This window comes from Limulus polyphemus, unplaced genomic scaffold (assembly GCF_000517525.1).
Source record: "Limulus polyphemus unplaced genomic scaffold, Limulus_polyphemus-2.1.2 Scaffold7406, whole genome shotgun sequence".
Classification (NCBI taxonomy): domain Eukaryota; kingdom Metazoa; phylum Arthropoda; class Merostomata; order Xiphosura; family Limulidae; genus Limulus; species Limulus polyphemus.
Genome location: NW_013673016.1, coordinates 13,343 through 35,210, shown reverse-complemented (window position 1 = coordinate 35,210; position 21,868 = coordinate 13,343). Strand labels below are relative to the sequence as shown.

The 21,868-nt window shown below is 35.8% G+C and overlaps 1 protein-coding gene across 1 annotated transcript; it reads left to right on the top strand.

The window, feature by feature from the left end:
* The first annotated feature begins 1,306 nt into the window (after window positions 1-1,306).
* On the top strand, window positions 1,307-12,650 carry LOC106474588 (homeobox protein GBX-2-like). Its single transcript, XM_013935276.2, has 2 exons — window positions 1,307-1,862; window positions 12,193-12,650. Exons 1-2 carry the CDS (start codon window positions 1,370-1,372, stop codon window positions 12,648-12,650), a joined length of 951 nt encoding a protein of 316 aa, XP_013790730.2. The 5' UTR covers window positions 1,307-1,369.
* Window positions 12,651-21,868: the final 9,218 nt, after the last annotated feature.

The following is a 21,868-nucleotide window of genomic DNA, read 5'->3' as shown; positions in this document are numbered from 1 at the left end:
ATAATTTGTCAACCACATCAGATGTGTTGTGCAAAACCTTCATTAGCTCTTTGAAAAAAATCTAACAGAGATTATACTCTTGTGACCAATCTGAAGATGGAAATTAGATGCTATAAAACAGCACTGGAAACAATATCATATTACCACCATCTGCTATTAAAGCAATCTGTTTAATCCGATTTCCCCACCTACTCATCTATCTTAATTTATTCCCGAATCAGCGTTTAATAGTGCTCTTGTTTTACCAGTTAATGTCGTGTATGTCCTTTAGGGCAAAATAAGTCTTCTTACCGCTTCACAAGGCAGAATCCCCCCTGTTATTTTAAAGTCAAGTGTACTTTCTTTTATCTTGAGCTCCTAGAAACAGATGCCTGAAGTAGTTGATGGATGGCTAGGGCATGAGGTTGAATGATGTTTATATAAACAGGTGGTACGTTTAAAAATATTTTACAATGGCTTAAAACAACCCAACCATAACTAACTTACTTAATAGAACTTTCTTCTAACCCATAAGATATCTCATACTGTAAACGCTAGACAGGTTTTTTTAGAACATTCACCCGGACTTTTCACAATAAGTTTGATGTAGTTACGTGATTTTTGGTTTATCATGCAACAATTTGAAAATCCCGACACTCAGCAAAAGGATAATGAATGATTAGGTAAAAAAAAACAAAAACGGCAGTGATCTTCTGCAGTTGAAATATATTTTGAGAATAAGTTAAATATTAGGCACTTAGGGCTGATGTTGGCAATGATTGATTTACATTTTATTGAAGAGCGGTCGTCCTCTGCAAACGTCATAACTGATGATTAATTCTAGAGGAATATTTCCTCAACAACTCCGAAAGATTGGGGGTTTCTGTTTTGTGACCTTGCACTCTGTTCAAACCCCGGGTTATGTTGATTTAGCCTGCTCAGTTCCTCTAAATACGTACTGGGCGCAAGAGAAGAAAGATCTCGGTGTTCTAAATCGAAAACTAATCAATTTATCACAACAAATAACGGGGGACGGTACTTACTTGATACCAGAGGCCAATCACAGAGCACCTTCGCCCTCGTGCTTGCTTCTGCAACCCCGAGGCAAGTACCGGCCTTAACATGACCAGCCAATCACAATTTAGAAGCTTGGGTCACATGGTACAAACAGCGACCGAAGGACTAAACAAGAAACGATGTAATTTAATCAAGACGGATGGGGCTTTATAGAAGACTCCTCTCGATTTAGACATTCCAATAACCGTGCCACAAGGAAGTTAAGTTCCCCCCGACAAGTTGAAAAGAGAGAAAGTCAGACAATGCTGAGAACCTTGCACATACAGTACGTGTACTAGATTCTCGGGACTCGGATTGTACCTCTGTCCTACCCATGCAGCGTGTGTCTGCGTCGTCGTCAACCTTCTCCATAGACTCGCTGATGTCAGCCCCGGTTTCAGCGTCGTCTGGGCCGAGCAGACTAGCATTTCCCGTGCTCTACAACGGCTACTTGTTCTTCTCCCAAGCTGGCCTGTACCCTGGCTTGGCTTTCCACCGTCAGCCAGTAGCTTTACACTCCCCTGAACTGCCCTCACAACCGCCTCATATGGGCCTCACCGTCAATCCACACTTGTACGGCTCTTCCTTTCGTGGTGTTAGAGGAGGATTGGCCGGAGTTTCGGATTTAAGGGAATCTGTGCCGGGACTAACCGCCGTTGTCCCATCCATTGCTTTTGGCACTAACTCTATGCCTCTGCCTACAAAAGATTCACCCAACCTAGGAGATTTTGACCTCACCAGCCCAGGGTCGTCATCGTGTTCGTCAAGTCCTCACAGGGAATCTCCATCACCTGGCGGTGTAAATGAATCTAATGAAAACTTAACAGGTTAGTCTAGTAATAGCTATAAAAGTTTAATACGCAGTTTAACTGTTGCTTGTGTAAAAGATGTATTTACTAACTACAGTGGTGAAAGCTGTGAAAGACGCGTTCTGGGGTAAGGTGATATAGGCTGAAAATATCGTTAGCAGCCAAGATGCTTAACAGACAATTTTAGGTATTTCCTGACAAAAATAGGGTAAGTTTTTCAAGTATTCACTCTCTAGGTTCCAAATTCAAAGATTAGCATAAAAAGGACAATTTTTTAGATATCTTTCAGATTAAATATTCCAAGATTAACAGTTTTTTTATATTATTCTCCAAAAAATAGTTATTAGTTTCAGTTATCTACACTCATCCCATTTACTCCCAAACTTCTACATTATTTTACTGTAATAGAGGAAGATGTTAATATTTTCCACATTGTTACACTTACACACTGATACCTAATTTGACATTCTTTTGTGTGTCAGATAAGCCCTGTGTGTGTATGTGTGTGAATAAAATGAAGATCACGACATCCAGAGCACGTGACATGATATCACGTGAAACTCCTGGTTGACCAGTGAAAATTATTTTAGCATACTACGTATTTAAATTTGTATTTTTTCTGCGACCAGTAAAGATTAGGAATGTCTGGTTTTCTTGTTTTGTAAGAAACACGTTAATCACATACTTAGTCGTTGTTGTTTTGGCAAGATTGTGATCTATGCGTTACCAAGATCGTGGACGATAAGAATGTGGTTTAATAATAACCGCCCATAAGTAGGAATCATACAAGAAAAAGGACTTATTATTCTACAAAAATCTACGCTAAATGGAACCATTGTTGAAAGAAACAATAAAGGCGTCTACTTATATCAAGCCCCCCAGTGGCACAGCGGAATGTCTACGGACTTACAACGCTAGAAACCGGAAAGCCTATTGTGTAGCTTTGTGCTTAACACCAAACAAATAAACCTTATACACGTATTGTTTTGTAATTACAATACAAAGAATCTACCACGTGAACTTCATGTTTTAAACTATTGAATAATTTCAGGTACTATTGTTTGTTTTGTTTTAATTTCCACATTTAAGAATTGAATTTGAGTTCTAACTTATATTTTACTATTGCTAAGTCTGTTAGAAGGAAGTTCGAAATCAGTTATATGTATTTTCTAAATTGTCCCAATTACTGATACATGTGTTAGTTATATACATTCATACATGTAACATGTGGTATGTAATTTGGTTAGGCCTAATCAAGTTAAGATTTCCTGATAGTAAATCACTTGTTATAATTCTAGATGTAATATATGTTCTCAGGAATGTAGAGAAAAACCTACTGGAAACTACACGAGTATAGATGACATTTTACATGCCCGCAATTTTTGAAATATTGCCAAGAGAAATAAAAAGTGGTTCCAAACTTTCTGAATATCGGAACTATTAGTAAGTTTAATTACAATAAAAAAAACAAACAAACGGTTATTTGCTTTATAATTAGTATCATGACATAATTGTGCACGAACAACTGAGCATATTTAAATTCATTTGAGTAGGTTTGTGTCATTTTCATGATAATACATTTCTTTTCACGTGTTTTCAATTGAACCAATTGTAGTGAAAATCCAGTAACTTGCCAATATCTTCCAAAGACTTAACAAATTTAAAACATTGATAAAGCAGAAAAAAAGGAACATAGAATAAAACAGTGAAAAACAAACAGAAATTATTGCCTTACAGAATGAAAAGAGAATTCCAAAAATGTAGTGCTGAAAAATTTAGTATTTCTGAAGATGCGGTTTCAAAAAAAAAATCGTTAGTGCGTTTTATTGTAAATTGGAATTTAAAGCGTAACGATTTGACGTCCAAGACAAACAGCCTAATCTGAAGACAAGTATCATTCGAAACGCTTCAACATCAAATCGATTTAAAACATTTTAATAAATAGACAGAGTAGAAATACTAAATATGCACGTAATGCCCGATGGACGACGTTTAATTGGTTCTGACTTTTAAATATCATCGGAAGATAACGGTGAAAATAACATCGTCCTGCTGATGTAAAATTATGATATGTTCAATCTAAATTTTGTAAAGTCGCTTGCAAAGTGGCATTGCATAAGAGAGGGTAATAATGTATGGTAACTTTGGGAAACAAATGAACAGGAAAAGAAAAGTGGATGATAGTATCAAAAACTAAAACCCACAAGGCTGGATTAAAGCTGTGGTGGGTCCAAATACACCATTTTTAATACATGAAAAGGCCTATTTCATAATACAGATGAAGAAATTAGCCTCAGTACTCGTGAAGGTTAATAAATTCAATATACACGAATACATCAATCATACATATGTAGTAATACAGATGAAGAAATTAGCTTCAGTACTCGTATAGGTTAATAAATTCAATATACACGAATACATCAATCATACATATGTAGTAATACAGATGAAGAAATTAGCTTCAGTACTCGTATAGGTTAATAAATTCAATATACACGAATACATCAATCATACATATGTAGTAATACAGAAGAAGCCATCAGTATTAACAAATGATGATGGCTTCATAATTCTTAATGTAAACGTGAAAATATCAGCTTTAATACACGCGAATAAATCAGTTATACACCTATGAATAGCATTCTTAACACTCGTAAAGACGCCAGTTACTGCACATGTAAAGACAATAATCTTTATAGATATAAATACACCTGTCGTTATACACTTGAATATCATAAATGTGAAGACATTTATATTCTTGAATTTATATCAGTCTCAATATATACGAAGACATCAAACTAAATAGATGTGGAAAACATTTTGATACATTTGAAGTTACCAGTGTTTGTAATACATGTGAAGGCACTATTCTTAATACATACATGTAAAGACATCAGTTTTGATACGTGCGAATGTTTTAGTCCTAATATACGTGAAGGCACTATTCTTAATACATGTAAAGACATCAGTTTTGATACACGTGAATATTTTAGTCCTAATATACGTGAAGGCACTATTCTTAATACATGTAAAGACATCAGTTTTGATACACGTGAATATTTTAGTCCTAATACATGTGAAGGCAACATTCTTCATTCATGTGATGATACCAATCTCAATACACGTGAATGTTTTAGTCTTAGCACGTGTGAACACACCATTCAGTAAGGTTTAGTGGTCAGCTTATCTCTTGGCATAACCCATTATCTATAGATTGAGCAGCGAAAAGTCACAAAGACAATAGAATAAGCAGCAGAATAACCCCTAGCAGCAAAGTAACAAATGAGTACAATGTTGCCCGATTAAGGCTCCGGTAAGAGGGCCGAAAGCTCTCATATAAAAGTATTTTAACGTAGAGGAAAGGTATTTAACACTTTTGCAACAGTGACTGAGTTCGACATATTAGCACTGTTAATATGAAGAAGGGAGTAAGTCAAGGATGTGTATTGTCACCAAGTCTCTTTGATTTATATTAAGAATTCATCTTTATAACAATGGATGAAGAAAATGATTTAAAATGTGGAGTAAGACTGATAAATATACCACAGTATACAGATAATAACAAACAGTATTGAAGGTGTATATTTATTTGTAGATAATACCAGAGTAAAATAGTGAAGGTTTTGAGCTACGGTTGAATGTGACGAAAACTAAAAATATGGTTGTATCAAAGAAGACAAAATCTCAAGAATCAGAGTAAAACAAAAGCATCTTGGAACAGTTTATTTAGCTGGGACATCTAATCACAGATAACACAAGGTGCTATAGGAAATAAAAAGACAGCAAAATCCACTGTCATCAGTATGCAAATAGAAATAATATACGAAAAACTTGTCAAGGAAACGAGAATAAGAATTAAAAAACGTTGTCTGTATTCCAACCTCTTTTGTGGGTCAGGGAACGGGGCGATAAAGTTTGTTCTTAATTTTGCGCAAAGCTACTCAAAGGTTATCTTCGCTAGCCGTCCTTAATTTTGAAGTGATGTACTTGAGGGAAGGCACTTAGTTAACACCATCAACCACCAACTCTTTTATCAACGAATAATGGGATTCAACGTCACGTTATAACGCTCTTCAAGGCTGAAAGGACAAGCATATTTAGTGATGGGGTTCGAACCTGCGACCCAAGATCTCGAATTGAGTGTCCTAACCACAGGGCAATAATAATTTAAGACTTTTGAAACGTGGTGCGTATAAAGAATGAATTTTATCAGCTGAATGGAGAAACTACGAACTTATGCAGGGATACAAAGAGAAATAGTAGGCCCTCCTCAACTATGAAAACACGAATCAGACATGATGTATGTTGACTTTTTTTGACGACTAGAACGGAAGGAAAAGGGCATTTGCTTCCATTTTCTTTGTATGGTCTCCCAAAGTTGCCGTAGTTTATGGCATGACTTAGTGGATAGTGTGCTGGACTGTGAATCCGAAGACCCCTGGTTCGCGTCCCGCTGCTTCTCCGCACTTTGGGATCATAAGTATGTTATAACAGTGATAATCAAATCTTTATATTTGATTAGAGTATACCAATAGTTTCTGATGGGTATTGTTGACTAGATGCCTTCCTTCTGGTCTATCAGTTCAAAATTAGGGACGCTTTGCGCATACGGCTTTCCTGTAGCTTTACGCGAATATCCGAAACAAATAAATAAGCTAATTTTTGTAATATTGCTTTTCAATTGGTACCACGAATGTTCTTGTGGATTAGCATCAGAACTTTGGCCTCACAAACTTTGTGCCACTTTAATGTCTATATAGCTTCTTACAGTGAATTAAATACACAAGATACGTTCACAAACTTATTCTCTGATATATACGACTTACGACTATCTCCGAACTTTTCTTAACCTTCAAACAATGCTTGTCAAGTATACCCAGCGAGACAAATACAAACTCTTTGGTTGTAGCCTGAAATTCTTAATTATCTTAAATAGTTAACTAGACAAATAATGAATGTCTAATAATAAAAAAAAAGACTAAACACTGAAAATAACATTTAGAAATTACCGTATAAAACTCCATTTTTTTTGCTATTACTGCACAATGAGATCCTGTTCCTGTCTGCTTCTGTCTTCTTTTTTTGTTTTCTTTTCTACGTAGCACACTGTATCTTAGTAAAAGCAATCTGGATGTCTGCGAACCCGTTTTGGCTAACTGGAGGTCCGTTCTTAATGTTGACTGGTTTGGTTTTGCTCTGGGTATTAAGTAGATCTGGTTGAAGTTAAAATGGCTTCGTCTAAGGGGAATCACATTTCATATTCTTCATCCTCGACATTTTTTTGTGTGGGATTGCGATGGCTATTATTTTATTTTCTCGAATACGTCTGAAGAAGGCTGAGTTCCTGGTGAACCCGCTTTTCTCTTGGCAGTAACGAGTGACCAATACTTTTACATAATGGGACTGTGTAAGGCTTTTCTCTTGCACTAGTACGAGCTCATCCACCGATACTGTACGTTGACGAGCGTGAAGTCGTTTGTCCACAGTTTCTTTTACGCCAGTTTTGGCTGTTGTGTCCTCCAGTCGGAATGTTTATCTTTGCTCGGCTTGCTGTAATTCGTAGGAGTTGTTCTAATTTCCCTTTGAAACATAACAGACGACTTTCCTGTGGGATGACTCGGATGTTTCGTAGAAAATCCCCCAAAGATTCATATCCACGACAATGCTGTAGACTATCCATGCTTTCAATACTTTCTTAAGAGTCCGCATATATCTTTCTGCCTCAGAAATAACTTTCGGCCACTAGGAATCTTTTTAAAGCTAGAAACCTGGGTGTACCTCAAAGTTTTTGAAATTTTGGCTGTTGAACAATCAGTTTCTAATACTCGTGATAAACTGAATAGAGCAAAAATTAGCTTAGTATAACAGCTTTTGCTATTGTGTTTGTTAATGTTTTTAAGACGGGACACCATGAGTATTCATCAACAGTTTCAAGTAAGTATTTTCTCGTTGTTAGTGGTCCATAAAAGCCGAAACTGAGTTATTTTCACGATTCTCTGGTAAACGATGACATCTTTAGAGGCTCATAAGTGTGTGTGGTGAATTGATAGACGTTTGGCATAAAATAAGACTTGATCTTACAAGAGCTTTTTTAAATGGAGAACACGATTTTTTTTTCTTGGAGCAATACTTTGGTGACCTTGGTGTATTATACGCTGTACGACAACATTATGTATAACATTCAGTGACCCATTCCAAGTGAGGTCACGTTCTTTAAACAAGGTTAATTATTGCCGTTTTTACGTATCGCTGGAGCTTCAGTGACTCAGCGTGTTCAAAGTAGCCTGTGACGTGAATAACTGTGGTGATTGATTGTAATGTCTAGTGTTTTGATATTTCTTGTTTGATTTCGTCCAGTGACATGGCTTACATATTGAATGTGTCATTCCGTAAGTTTTTCGGTTGATTAGATTTCGGATGCCGTGACACGTAGTCAGTTGGCAGGTGCAAGGTTTGAAAGCTGTACGGTTTTAGTTGATAATGTTGACGTTTAATCCTTGCACGTGGTCGGGATCTAGAGTCATTGAAAATTAGCTGCAAGGCTTTGAAGTCTGTCATCGGCTTGAACTGTATGGCGTAGAGGTAGAGGTGGTAATGTCCACATGCCTATTCTATGGCAACAGCTTTCTTCTTCGTATGGCATAGAGATGGTAATATCCACATGCCCATTCTATGGCAACAGATTCCTCTTCTGTAAGACGTAGAGGTAGAGATGGTAATATCCACATGCCCATTCTATGGCAACAGATTCCTCCTCTGTAAGACGTAGAGGTAGGGATGGTAATATCCACATGTCTATTCTATGGCAACAGATTCCTCTTCTGTATGACGTAGAGGTAGGGATGGTAATATCCACATGCCTATCCCATGGCAACAGCTTTCTTTTTCGTATGGTGTAGAGATAGAAATGGTAATGTCCATATGCCCATTCTATGGCAACAAATTCCTCTTCTGTATGACGTAGAGATGGCAATGTCTACATGCCTATTCTATGGCAACAGCTTCCTTTTCTGTCTATGAATATCTTTTGTCAACATCAGTGAGCGCTCGGCTGACATTGACAGTGATTTTACTTTCTCTGTTTGGTGTAGCCTCTAGTCCCACAAAACTGGAATCAATATTTACTTTTGTGAGCAGGATGGGACCAAAATATGCTACTAAGCTATTTTTTAGTAGAGTTAATGAATTCTCGTATTCTCTTGACCATATCCATTGTGTTTCTTCTTGTTTTTGTCACCTTACGCAGGAAGTGTGTGTGATTTTGCTAAATTGAGTTTGAAATATCCATTGTGAGTTACAAGGTCTAACAGACTTGGCACTTCAGAAAAGATTCCATTTCTTCAATGGCTCTGACCCTTTTTGGGTTCGGAAAAATTCTTCCTTTTTGAGAATATGTATCCAAAGTATTCGAATCTAGACTTATTAAACTTTCATTTATCTTGATGAAAAGTTAACGTAGCCTTTCCAAAATGGCCTTGAGTGCTTTGTCGTGGTTCTCTTGGTTGATAGAATGTACTAAAATGTTGTCACTGGTATTTGTGGCACCAGGAATACCATCTAAGGCTTGACGTATGGTGTTTTGAATGTCGTCACTGGTATTTGTGGCACCAGGAATACCATCTAAGACATAACGTATGGTGTTTTGAATGACGTCACTGATATTTGTGGCGCTAGAAATACCATCTAAGACGTGACGTATGGTGTTTTGAAAACTTCTAGTCCTGATGATATCTCGAAGTTTAGTCTGGTATATCATCTAATATCTAGATGAGTAGAGAACGTGATAATGTATACCAACTCTCTGGTGCTATTTCTAGCGGGTAATATCCTACCTTAAAATCTAATTTAGAAAGGCTTGAGCTCCATTCAGATTTTCTATTATGTCGTCGATTGTTGGGTTGATATATTTTTCTCTTTGGAATTCTCATGTCTGAACGTACTCTGTTCTTGGGATTGGGAGTGACACGTACTCTGTATTTAGGATTGGGAGTGACTATATCGATGAAACTCCTAGAGGTGATCCGTCTACATGTTCTATCATTCTTGGATTTCTAGCGATGCCAGATCTTCTTCTTCTTCCTGTTTTCTGATGTCGAATTTAACTTGTCTTTGTGTTCGAGTCACCGACAATAATAATCTTTGTGTTCGAGTCACCGACAATAATAATCTTTGTGTTCGAGTCACCGACAATAATAATATTTGTGTTCGAGTCACCGACAATAATAATCTTTGTGTTCGAGTAACCGACAATAATAATATTTGTGTTCGAGTCACCGACAATAATAATATTTGTGTTTCCCTACAATGATTTAATCCCCCCCCACACACACACAGTGGCACAGCGGTAAGTCTGAAGACTTATAACTCTGAAAACAGCACATAGAGATCATTGTGTAGCTTTGTGCTTAATAACAAACAAACATAGTGAATTAAATATACGAGACTCCTACCGTCAGTTTACACAAATTAAATACAATCACCAGTTATTTTCTTCTTTTTTTTTCTATTCAGCGGAGCAGTGACATTTTAATTCTTCTTGAAAAATTCAAGACTAAAGCCGATTAAGCTTCGTCCACTGGATATTGCTTGGTAAACCAAGATGTGATGATATTGCTCTTTCATCATGATATCACAATTCGTTGTATCTATTTTGATAATATCTCCCGCTCCAGTACAACAACAACAACAAAACATCCTCACGTGTTTCGCTGTTTTGCGTATTTACTCTTAAATTTCTGATGGTCACGTTTCCACAAAAAAGACACTCTCGAAGTTTACAAAAGTACAATCTTTGATACTGTCTGTAGCACATTTTCCAACTTATTTAATTCTTTGCAAAGTTTAAATGTTTGAACATGTTCACACACGAAATAAGAAGCTTTTAGCAACTTTTCAATAAAGACTACTTTCGTACAACCGTCTTCAAATAGTTCTATTGTTGATCCTGTATTCCTGCATGCATATCCTGTACTCCTGCATTTCTTATTTGTGGTGTTTTCAATTAGTGTGATATACAATTCTTCGTTGGTTGCTCTTGATATTTTTCGTTAAGCCTTGTTTCATCTCTTTAAACTCAGTTCTCTTGTAGCGAAAAGTGTAAATGTTTTTTTAAATATCAAACTTCGAAATGATAAATTGTTTGATCATTGTATCATTGAGTTTTGTTTTATTATATAGATAATAACTTGTGTTCGTTTTCAATTCTTTATTCGAAAATCTCGTTAATTATTTCTCAGTTTTAACTGTGTTGGAAATTAGCAAAGTTTTTTTGGTGGTGTTTGTACTTTACCAGTGTCTCATTGCAATTAATTTTTAATTGAAACAAGAACGTTGGTGATTTAAAACTGATGTAAAAACTATACGAAACATTATGACAGCATGTCGCAATGGACCAATTCATTTTAAAAAACACATTTAATTGTGCCCACCAATATTATGTGTAATTATATAGTGATAATATTCATAAGGTGAATAATTATTTTGCTGACATTGGTTCCAATTCATTAAAGTTTTTACGTCAAATTTAAAACCTTTTGACTCATACAGACTATCTCAGTACTGAAATGTAGTGAATCTGCTGATTTTAATGTTTTGTTTCCTGAAACTCAACCTCTAAGGGCTTATTGTTTTAATAAAATTGTTTGTTTACCCAGCTCATTGTAAAATGTTTAAATACTATCGTTTTTGATTTGTTTGTTTGTAATTAAGCACAAAGCTACACGATGAGCTACCTGTGCTCTGCCCACCACGGGTATCGAAACCCGGATTCTAGCGTTGTAAGTCCGCAGACATACCGCTGTCCCACGGGAGGGGGCATCGTTTTTGAACTTCATGGTGTTTCTATATCACCTTTGTAAAAAATATTGATTGTGAAAAAGGCACCAAAATACATCACCAATCTATAGTAAAACGTTTGATCTTATGAGCGTCGAGCGTGGCCTAATGCTTAGTGAATAAGGCAGCGGATCGAAGGGTCCAAGGTTCGAGACGTGGTGCTCATAAACACTCTCCGCACTTCCCACCGCGGGCACGTTATCAAAATTAACATCCATCTCCGCTATTCTGTAGAAAGAGCCAGGCAAAGTCATTGTGGCGGCGGATGCTTCTGGATCCTTCCTTATGGCTTGTAGTTCAAAACCAGGGACGAGGTCTTTGAAACAGGGTGTTGTTCCCATTGAAAATTCTATATTTATTTATCTCATGTGGTATCTCCATGGATTTCTGTCTACAATTCAAATCTCTGAAAAGTGTACGATATGTAATGTCAGTACTTACTTTGTATGAGTGTCGTTTCAATAAAAAAAAGTTTTAACAACTAAATTTGAGGTTTGTATTTGTTTGCTTTTAGCGTTTCCTGTGTCTCCCTCCGGGTCTGACTCTAGTCAAGTTTCTCCATTGGAACTGACCACCTCACACCATATCAAAAAACACAGGCTCGGCGAAGGCGAGGGTGGTGACGAAAAACGGACCTCTCGGGAAGTAGGAGTCGGGAAAAACCGTCGGAGACGAACAGCCTTCACTAGCGAGCAACTGTTAGAACTAGAGAAGGAGTTTCATTCTAAGAAGTACCTGTCACTTACGGAGCGTTCACAGATTGCCCACTCCCTCCAACTCAGCGAAGTCCAGGTGAAAATTTGGTTTCAAAACAGGCGCGCCAAATGGAAGAGGGTGAAAGCCGGCCTGACGTCAGGACGGTCATCAACTAGCTCAGGCCTCCACAAGATTGTCGTACCTATTCCTGTTCATGTTAACAGGATGGCCATTCGAAGTCAACACCAGCAGTTGGAGAAGTCAGCCGCGAGGTAAGTGTCTGCTAGCTCCACCTATTGAAACTCTAGTAAGTTTCTGTCTTTTTGTTTCAGATCTTCTAATACTAGAGCTGACAAAAATTAAGTAAAATTACAGAACAGATGTATTAGGTAAATATGGATTTCACAAGATTTAAAAAGGTTTTAGATAATACACTGAGGATTCTCAGAAAACAACTGTCAGTTCTTCTCCTCTCAAAATCTTTATACAATTGACGCACATTGATACCAAAATAAATTTACCACACTAAGTTATAAGTTAACTATCCTAACCTATAGTCTTAAGCACACCAAGCTATAATATACAATTTTATGTATAATTATTTTTGTATTTCGGCGGGTTTTTTTTTTGCGTATTTTTCTTTCTCTTACACTCGTTATTTCTTTACTTAGCACTGTTTCTTTTGAACAACCAGACATTACTGTTATGCTTGAAATTGTTATACAAAAACAACAATAACAGCTTGACAAGATCTGTCATAGTGCGAGAAATACAACGAATTTACGATGCAATATAAGAAAGTAGCTTCAATTTCAGTTACCGGTTTTTATGGTTTGTAACTTATCTGATTTTTTTATCCTATGTGAATTTTCAGTATTGTGTCTGTGTATATGTATGTACGCGCAGTGGTAAAATTGTTTTTAAAGACGTACAGATACTCCTTTGTCAGGACCTATTTTCATGGTGTATTGGGGCATCACGTTTTCTGTAACTAAACTACATAGGCAGCTGAACCGAGGGGGTCACGTGCCCCCATATTTGACCAGATAGCGAAGTGCCCCTTTGAATGAGGAATAGAGATTTATACAATAACTATCGTGGAATGTCGCTGTTTCAGTTTTCAATTCAGCTGTCACGGTTAACATAACAAATAAAGTGCTCCCTCAAATTCAAATATGTTCCGCCGCCTATGAACTATTGAATTTTTAACTGCCAAAAAAATAAAATAATAACGGGAATCGGTATCGGTTAAAGAAAAAAAAAGAGTACTTTAGTTGGAATTCCATGAAATAACCACTACTGTGTTCCGGTGAGTACCGGCAGGATTTCACCACGTATATACATATTTGCTTTAAAAGTATTTGTGATGTTATGAGATAAGCTCATTACGGCGAAATTCGCCGTGACGGTGGACTAATGCTAAAACGATTCGACTAAGAACAAAACGATTATTAACTTAATGGGTTAAGTACTTAGCCTACCGTCACTTTGTACATATATATATATATATATATATATATATATAAAAGAAGAACAAATAAAACTAAGACATAAACTATAATTTGGAAAGGTTAAAAAACGTACTTTAAAGTAAAAAAGGTATCTGTAGATGTCGAACTGCAGCGGAAACGATACACCGTTTATTAGATTTAATTTCTATTTAAACATTTCATATGTTGAAAATAAGAACAAAGTTATGGACATCTTTGGGCACTGGGGTTCGTCACGTCAAATGTCTAAAATTACCGTCTACTCTCTACAGCCAAGAAAAAAAAACAACAAAGAAAAACGTCAAATTTTTCAATATTTCTTAAGTGACATATTTCCGTATTATTCTGCTATTTTAGTAACTTGTACTATACACACCTACTGTATTGCTTAAGCCTAATTTATTTTAATTCACAGAGAAGCTAGACGTGTTTTTTTTTAATGTAAAAATGTTTTATTAATCTAAGTCTACTTAATTGTTAATACTTCTAATGGAACATAGCTAGCTATTTTTAAAAGAATAAAGATAATATTAAAACGAATTACTACGACTAAACGAAGGTGATAAAACTTATCCAACTGAAGCTGTATGAACAGTATGATAAAACTTATCCAACTGAAGCTGTATGAACAGTATGACAAAACCTAAAATGTTGAGGTTAAAATGTATTACTGTTAGAAGAACGAAAAATTACATTCTCTCTCCAAATACAAAAAGTAATAAACTCAAATAAAAAACCCAAGCTCTGGCTTATTATATTCTTCATTGCATTTTTCTATACATGAACGTACATGGACTTTTTTTGTCATACTGTCACGATCTCTGTTTATCGCTTTTGTTGCAGGATTTATGCGATGTTTTAACATTGAAAAAAAGTTTATTTCTGCACATTTTGGATGTAAATGTTAACATTTGCTTTTATAAAAGAACACTTAAAATAATGAACATCTATTGTATAAACCATAGTTTAGTATTTTAATAAAAATACAGAAAGAAATAATTTATTTATATAATATTTCTTTTAATCATCTCATACCTTAATTAAAACTCCAAACATGATCCCAAACTGAGAAATAATGGCGCAAAACTGTCCTTGATTCTCAGAGGATACAATGGAAAATGTTCTTTCATCTTTCGTAGCAGTGTGCTAGAAACCGTGTTTCGATACCCGTTGTGGGCAGAGCACAGATAGCCCATTGTGTAGCTTTATTCTTAACTTCAAACAAACAAACAATTCATAGCAGTGTATTGATGAGATCATTTTGTCGCTTGGGGGTGTACAGTCATTTGTCGTCTTATAAGATTTGAAACAACTCTGACAAGTTCTAGCATCACTTGGCTGCGTATCGGGAGGTCCAAGGTTCTGTTCGCATCAGAACATGGGCCGCATTTTCATGTGATAATACTGACCACAAATCCTGCTATTCAGTCAAGTTTGTTCTATGTGTAGTTAAGCACAAAGCTGCACAATGGGCTATCTGTGCTCTGCCCACCACGGGTATCGAAACCCGGTTTCCAGCGTTGTAAGTCTGCAGACATGCCGATGTGCATTCAGTCAAGAGTATCCGCGAGAACAATGGTGCCGCTGACTGGTTTCCCTTCTGGTCAGTAGTTCTAAATTAGGGATGGCTATATCTGAACCTGGGGATATCGGCCTGGCCATCTAGCTCACGTGCCGCATAAGGTAATATTTCGGTTAATAATACCAAATGCAATCCTTGCAGGAACAAATATTTGATGAAAACAAAGTTACAGATATACAAAAAATGCTTGGTTGTATCTAAGAAAAAATGGACGTAGGGCATAGGTTGAAAAAAGGGACTATTACACACATAGATAGAGCATAGATTAACAAGATTTATTTTTCGTTCATTTTGAAATCTTTTAAACATAAAGTGTCAATCCGGTAACAACAACAACAAAATAGGGGATTTTTTTTTTAACTTTGCATGTACACAAATAGATATTAAACTTAATAATTATCCCTGGTCAAATGAGATGCTGACAATTGAAAATAAATCCTGCGAAACGTATTAGGATGTATGTTCATACGTACACGTTCAACATGCCGTTAAAAATTAACTTTCTTGGAATAACATATAAATAAAATTACTGAGTAAGGTTTCTATTATAAGTAGCGGAGTTGCCAACACGCTATTTTATAATTAGAGGTTTAGTGATGATTAATAAATTAAAAGACAATTACTTATATAGGGTGAAGGGGTAACAGATTGTCTTAATGAAACAAGATTACTTATATAGGGTGAAGGGGTAACAGATCGTCTTAATGAAACAAGATTACTTATATAGGGTGAAGGGGTAACAGATCGTCTTAATGAAACAAGATTACTTATATAGGGTGAAGGGGTAACAGATCATCTTAATGAAACAAGATTACTTATGTAGGGTGAAGGGGTAACAGATCGTCTTAATGAAACAAGATTACTTATGTAGGGTGAGGGGAAACAGATCGTCTTAATGAAACAAGATTACTTATGTAGGGTGAAGGGGTAAGAGATCGTCTTAAGTAATAACATGTCTGTTTAGGGTGATGGAGATAAGAAAACATATTACATGTTAACATGTTTGTTCATGATCACGGAGTGACAGATCGTCTTAAGTAATAACATGTCTGTTTAGAGTGATGGAGATAAGAAAACATATTACATGTTAACATGTTTGTTCATGATGCCGGGGTGACAGATCGTCTTAAGTAATAACATGTCTGTTAAGGGTGATGGAGATAAGAAAACATATTACATGTTAACATGTTTGTTCATGATGGGATAAGAGATCATCTTAAGTGTTAACATGTTTGTTTAGAGTGATGGAGATAAGAAATCATATTACATGTTAACATGTTTGTTTAGAGTGATGAAGATAAGAAATCATATTACGTGTTAACATGTTTGTTCATGATGACAGGGTAAGAGATCATCTTAAGTGTTAACATGTTTGTTTAGAGTGATGGAGATAAGAAATCATATTACATGTTAACATGTTTGTTTAGAGTGATGAAGATAAGAAATCATATTACCTGTTAACATGTTTGTTCATGATGACAGGGTAAGAGATCATCTTAAGTGTTAAAAAATGTTTGTTTAGAGTGATGTGGTAAAAGGTCACTTTAGGTGTTAAAAATGTTTGTTTAGACTGATGTGGTAAAAGGCCACTTTAAGTGTCGACATGTTTGTTTAGAGTGATGTGGTAAAAGGTCACTTTAAGTGTTGACATGTTTGTTTAGAGTGATGTGGTAAAAGGTCACTTTAAGTGTTAAAAATATTTGTTTAGAGTGATGTGGTAAAAGGTCACTTTAAGTGTTAAAAATTTTTGTTCAGAGTGATGTGGTAAAAGGTCACTTTAAGTGTTAAAATGTTTGTTTAGAGTGATGTAGTAAAAGGTCACTTTAAGTGTTGACATGTTTGTTTAGAGTGATGTGGTAAAAGGTCACTTTAAGTGTTAAAAAGTTTTGTTTAGAGTGATGTGGTAAAAGGCCACTATAAGTGTTGACATGTTTGTTTAGATCATTCATAAATGATAGCATGTGGACAAAGTTATAATTCGGAAACGGAAACAAACTTTTTTTAGGGTGAAAGGGTATATATATAATGGTAATGATAATTTCCATTACATCATATTATCACATATCCTTTGTTTTTATACAAATGTAAACACAAGTAATACTTAGTGGCTGTGTTATTTTTTTTTACAATTTGTTTGTTTTTGAATTTCGCGCAAAGCTACACGAGGGCTATTTGCGCTAGCCGTCTCTAATTTAGCAGTGATAGACTAGAGAGAAGGCAGCTAGTCATCACCACCCACCTTCGACTCTTGGGCTACTCTTTTACCAACGAATAGTTGGATTGACCGTCACATTATAACGCCCCCACTGCTGAAAGGGCGAGTTTTTTTGTTTTTTTTTACGAACGCCTGTAGGTTGGTTTAGTCGCTTTATGGTAAGTTCTTTATTAGCTTTTTTGTTACAGAACTGAATGTTGTAAACACACCCTAGTTAGGCTACTTAAAATGTCCTAATGATTTCGTAGCCAGATAGTTTAATTAATGAAAAAGTAACTTAGTAGCTTAGTTGGTAGAGATTTAGTTAGCATGAAGGAAGTTTCGGAGGACAAAACAATGTTGGTTTATATATATAAAATAATACTAATAATTAATTTCTAGTGAAATTACGTTCGAGATGGATCTTATTTTGAATAAAATAATAATAATAATTAATTTCTAGTGTAATTACGTTCGAGGATGGGTCTTATTTCGAATAAAATAATAATAATAATAAATTTCTAGTGTAATGAAGTTCGAGGATGGGTCTTATTTTGAATAGGCAAGGAACGTGGTAGTTTAATTACTTCAAACGCGGCTTGCTAAGAGTTGTTAATTTAACAAGTAATTAAGAGGTTAACCCTTTTGCATAGTTGGTAGAACGCTTTTTTTTGGCACGCGATAGGTACTGGTTTCGATTTTGGATCAACAGGACACGAAAAATTCTGAGTTTGAAACAATGATTTAAAAAAACGTAGCTGAAAGCATTTTCGTTTCAGTTTTTAACGTTATAAACAAGCTTAATTTGTGCATCTGTTTATATTACATTATTAGGAGATTAAAACAGAAATACAAAGATATGCTTCAACAGATGAAGTCAGAGGAAAAGTGATTAATTATCACTGCTAATGATAATATCCATTTATGAGATAACCAATTTGATTGATTGTTACCGAGTTTTTGTGCAGAGCCACAAAGGGGCTACCAATGCATAGCCATCTCTAATCCCGAACTGATAGACTAGAGGGAAAGCGGCTAGTTAACAGTGAAATTTGAACGTCAATCTTATTACCCACCCACAATTCCAAAGCTCGGAGTGCGACTTAGTGGTAACGGGACGCTAACCTTGGACCCTCGAATTCAAAGTCTGGTACGACAACTACTAGGTCACGCCCGATGCACTCGATTTGAATAGTAACGGGACACTAACCATGGACCCTCGAATTCAAAGTCTGGTACGATAACTACTAGGTCACGCCCGATTTGAATAAATTGGATGGTTTAGGTAGAGTAATGAACTTAATAATGCCATGTTGGTTTAAAAAATGTCTGTTTAAATCGGTTGAATTACATCTAACAAGCATGTTGTGTTTAAAATATGCTGTTTTATTTCATGAAAATTTATGATTAAAATAAATACTTGTAAAGTTAAAAAATGTGGCCTTTGTAACTCTCTTCGTTACTGGAAGCCTGTGAGTTTTAATAGACACCTGTCAAGTTCATATATTAGTCTTTCTGAATAGACTGTCTTTGTCCTAGTCTTGTTCCTTAATGGTTCGGTCGTGTCTTAAATTAATCAGATACAGTTAGTTACAAAACTTATGAATTACAGAGCCTGCGAACAATAGCCAAAATTATTGATCCCCGGATCAATGGGACCCAAAAACGCTGGGGCGCCGAAGTTGCCGTGGCGAAATAGCCTATTACTCAGGGTTATTAAGTACGTGCGTCATCGGACAAACACGTGGAGAACACCGCGTTCAACAGGCTATACGCGGTGCCCGTGTAATTCAGAAAGTCCCGCCCAAACACGGTTGGTCCCAGTTGACCCTGTTCGGAATTTTTCTAATGATGTGTTAAATAATCGACTCTGATGGAGTGTGCCGTCGTTCGCATAATATAAAGTTTTCTTTACAAAGAAAACAAACGTTCAGATATTGAATAGTTTAGAGTCATTCGTTCCATAATCGTTTCTTAAAGTGTAATACAATACACCAACACATTCGCTCTTAGTTTAATAGAATACACAAACGTATTCGCTCTTACAGGCTAACACAATACACAAACACATTCGCTCTTGGTTTAATAGAATACACAGACGCATTCGCTCTTAGTTTAATAGAATACACAGACACATTCGCTCTTAAAGGCTAACACAATACACAAACACATTCTCTCTTAAAGGCTAACACAATACACAAACACATTCGCTCTTAGTTTAATAGAATACACAGACACATTCGCTCTTAAAGGCTAACACAATACACAAACACATTCGCTCTTAGTTTAATAGAATACACAAACGCATTCGCTCTTAAAGGCTAACACAATACACAAACACATTCTCTCTTAAAGGCTAATACAATTCACAAATACATTCTCTCTTAAAGGCTAACACAATACACAAACACATTCTCTCTTAAAGGCTAACACAATACACAGACACATTCGCTCTTAGTTTAATAGAATACACAGACACATTCGCTCTTAAAGGCTAACACAATACACAAACATATTCACTCTTAGTTTAATAGAATACACAAACGCATTCGCTCTTAAAGGCTAACACAATACACAAACACATTCTCTCTTAAAGGCTAACACAATTCACAAATACATTCTCTCTTAAAGGCTAACACAATTCATAAACACATTCTCTCTCTTAAAGGCTAACACAATTCACAAACACATTCTCTCTTAAAGGCTAACACAATTCACAAACACGTTCTCTCTTTAAAGGCTAACACAATTCACAAACACATTCTCTCTTAAAGGCTAACACAATTCACAAACACATTCGCTCTTAGTTTAATAGAATACACAGACACATTCGCTCTTAAAGGCTATTACAATTCATAAACACATTCTGTCTCTTAAAGGCTAACACAATACACAAACACATTCTCTCTTAAAAGCTAACACAATACACAGACCCATTCGCTCTTAGTTTAATAGAATACACAGACACATTCGCTCTTAAAGGCTATTACAATTCATAAACACATTCTCTCTCTTAAAGGCTAACACAATACACAAACACATTCGCTCTTGGTTTAATAGAATACACAGACACATTCTCTCTTAAAGGCTAATACAATACACAAACACATTCGCTCTTGGTTTAATAGAATACACAGACACATTCTCTCTTAAAGGCTAACACAACACACAAACACATTCGCTCTTGGTTTAATAGAATACACAGACACATTCTCTCTTAAAGGCTAACACAACACACAAACACATTCGCTCTTGGTTTAATAGAATACACAGACACATTCTCTCTTAAAGGTTGATACAATACACAAACACATTCTCTCTTAAAGGCTAACACAATACACAAACACATTCGCTCTTGGTTTAATAGAATACACAGACACATTCTCTCTTAAAGGCTAATACAATACACAAACACATTCGCTCTTAAAGGCTAATACAATGCCCAAACAGATTTTCTCTTGGTGTAATACAATACACGAACACATTCGCTCTTACATTGTAATACAATAGAGAAACACAGGCAGCTACGGAAAGTGGATTTGGCTGAAAAGTTGAACTTCGTCTCCCTTCTTAAAGAGATTTGAACCATATTCATATTTTACAATACGTTGTCCTAGCGTAATTACATTAGACGAGGGATACAATCTTCTAATTGGTTAATAATATGCTAGCTAATCTTGGGGAAAAAAATAAGAGGCGGCCCTCATAGAAAATATTACGCGAGTGTCTGAGAATTACAGTCAATGTAAAATAAAAATAATGAAGGATTTGATTTGTTTATTAGAATCGTTTTACGTGAACGATCTCCGACTTATCTCTACCCCAAAATGTAGTGCCCCTGCACCCAAAGAAACGTGCTTAGTCTGAAAGCTAGTTTACTTCCTATATATTACAGATTACGTGCCCTCTTAATTTTTTTGTCAAGCCCACCTCAGCCCCCATACCGAGAAAAGGCTGACGCCGCCCCTCTTTATATCCTACCAAGAACTCTAATGGGAATTTAAAAGACCCAGTTAAATTTGTCAATGTCCGTACACCTTTTGAGGAACGTTATTAAATAATACGAATGGCAGAGCCTCTGATGTTAATGAAGAACGTTTAAATAAAATATTGATATAATATATCCACGTTGCCGATTCGAAAAGATAACACCTTTAGCGATTTTTTAAATCGTAAAAGAACTATTCGAAATTATCATTTTATGTAACACTCCATGAAGAACATTATT

What these genes read in the sequence shown, in the direction of transcription:
- LOC106474588 (XM_013935276.2), top strand. Translation starts at nt 1,370, where the DNA reads ATGCAGCGTGTGTCTGCGTCGTCGTCAACCTTCTCCATAGACTCGCTG. An exon ending in ATCTAATGAAAACTTAACAG is followed by an intron (nt 1,863 to 12,192) that starts GTTAGTCTAGTA and finishes GTTTGCTTTTAG; the next exon opens with CGTTTCCTGTGTCTCCCTCC.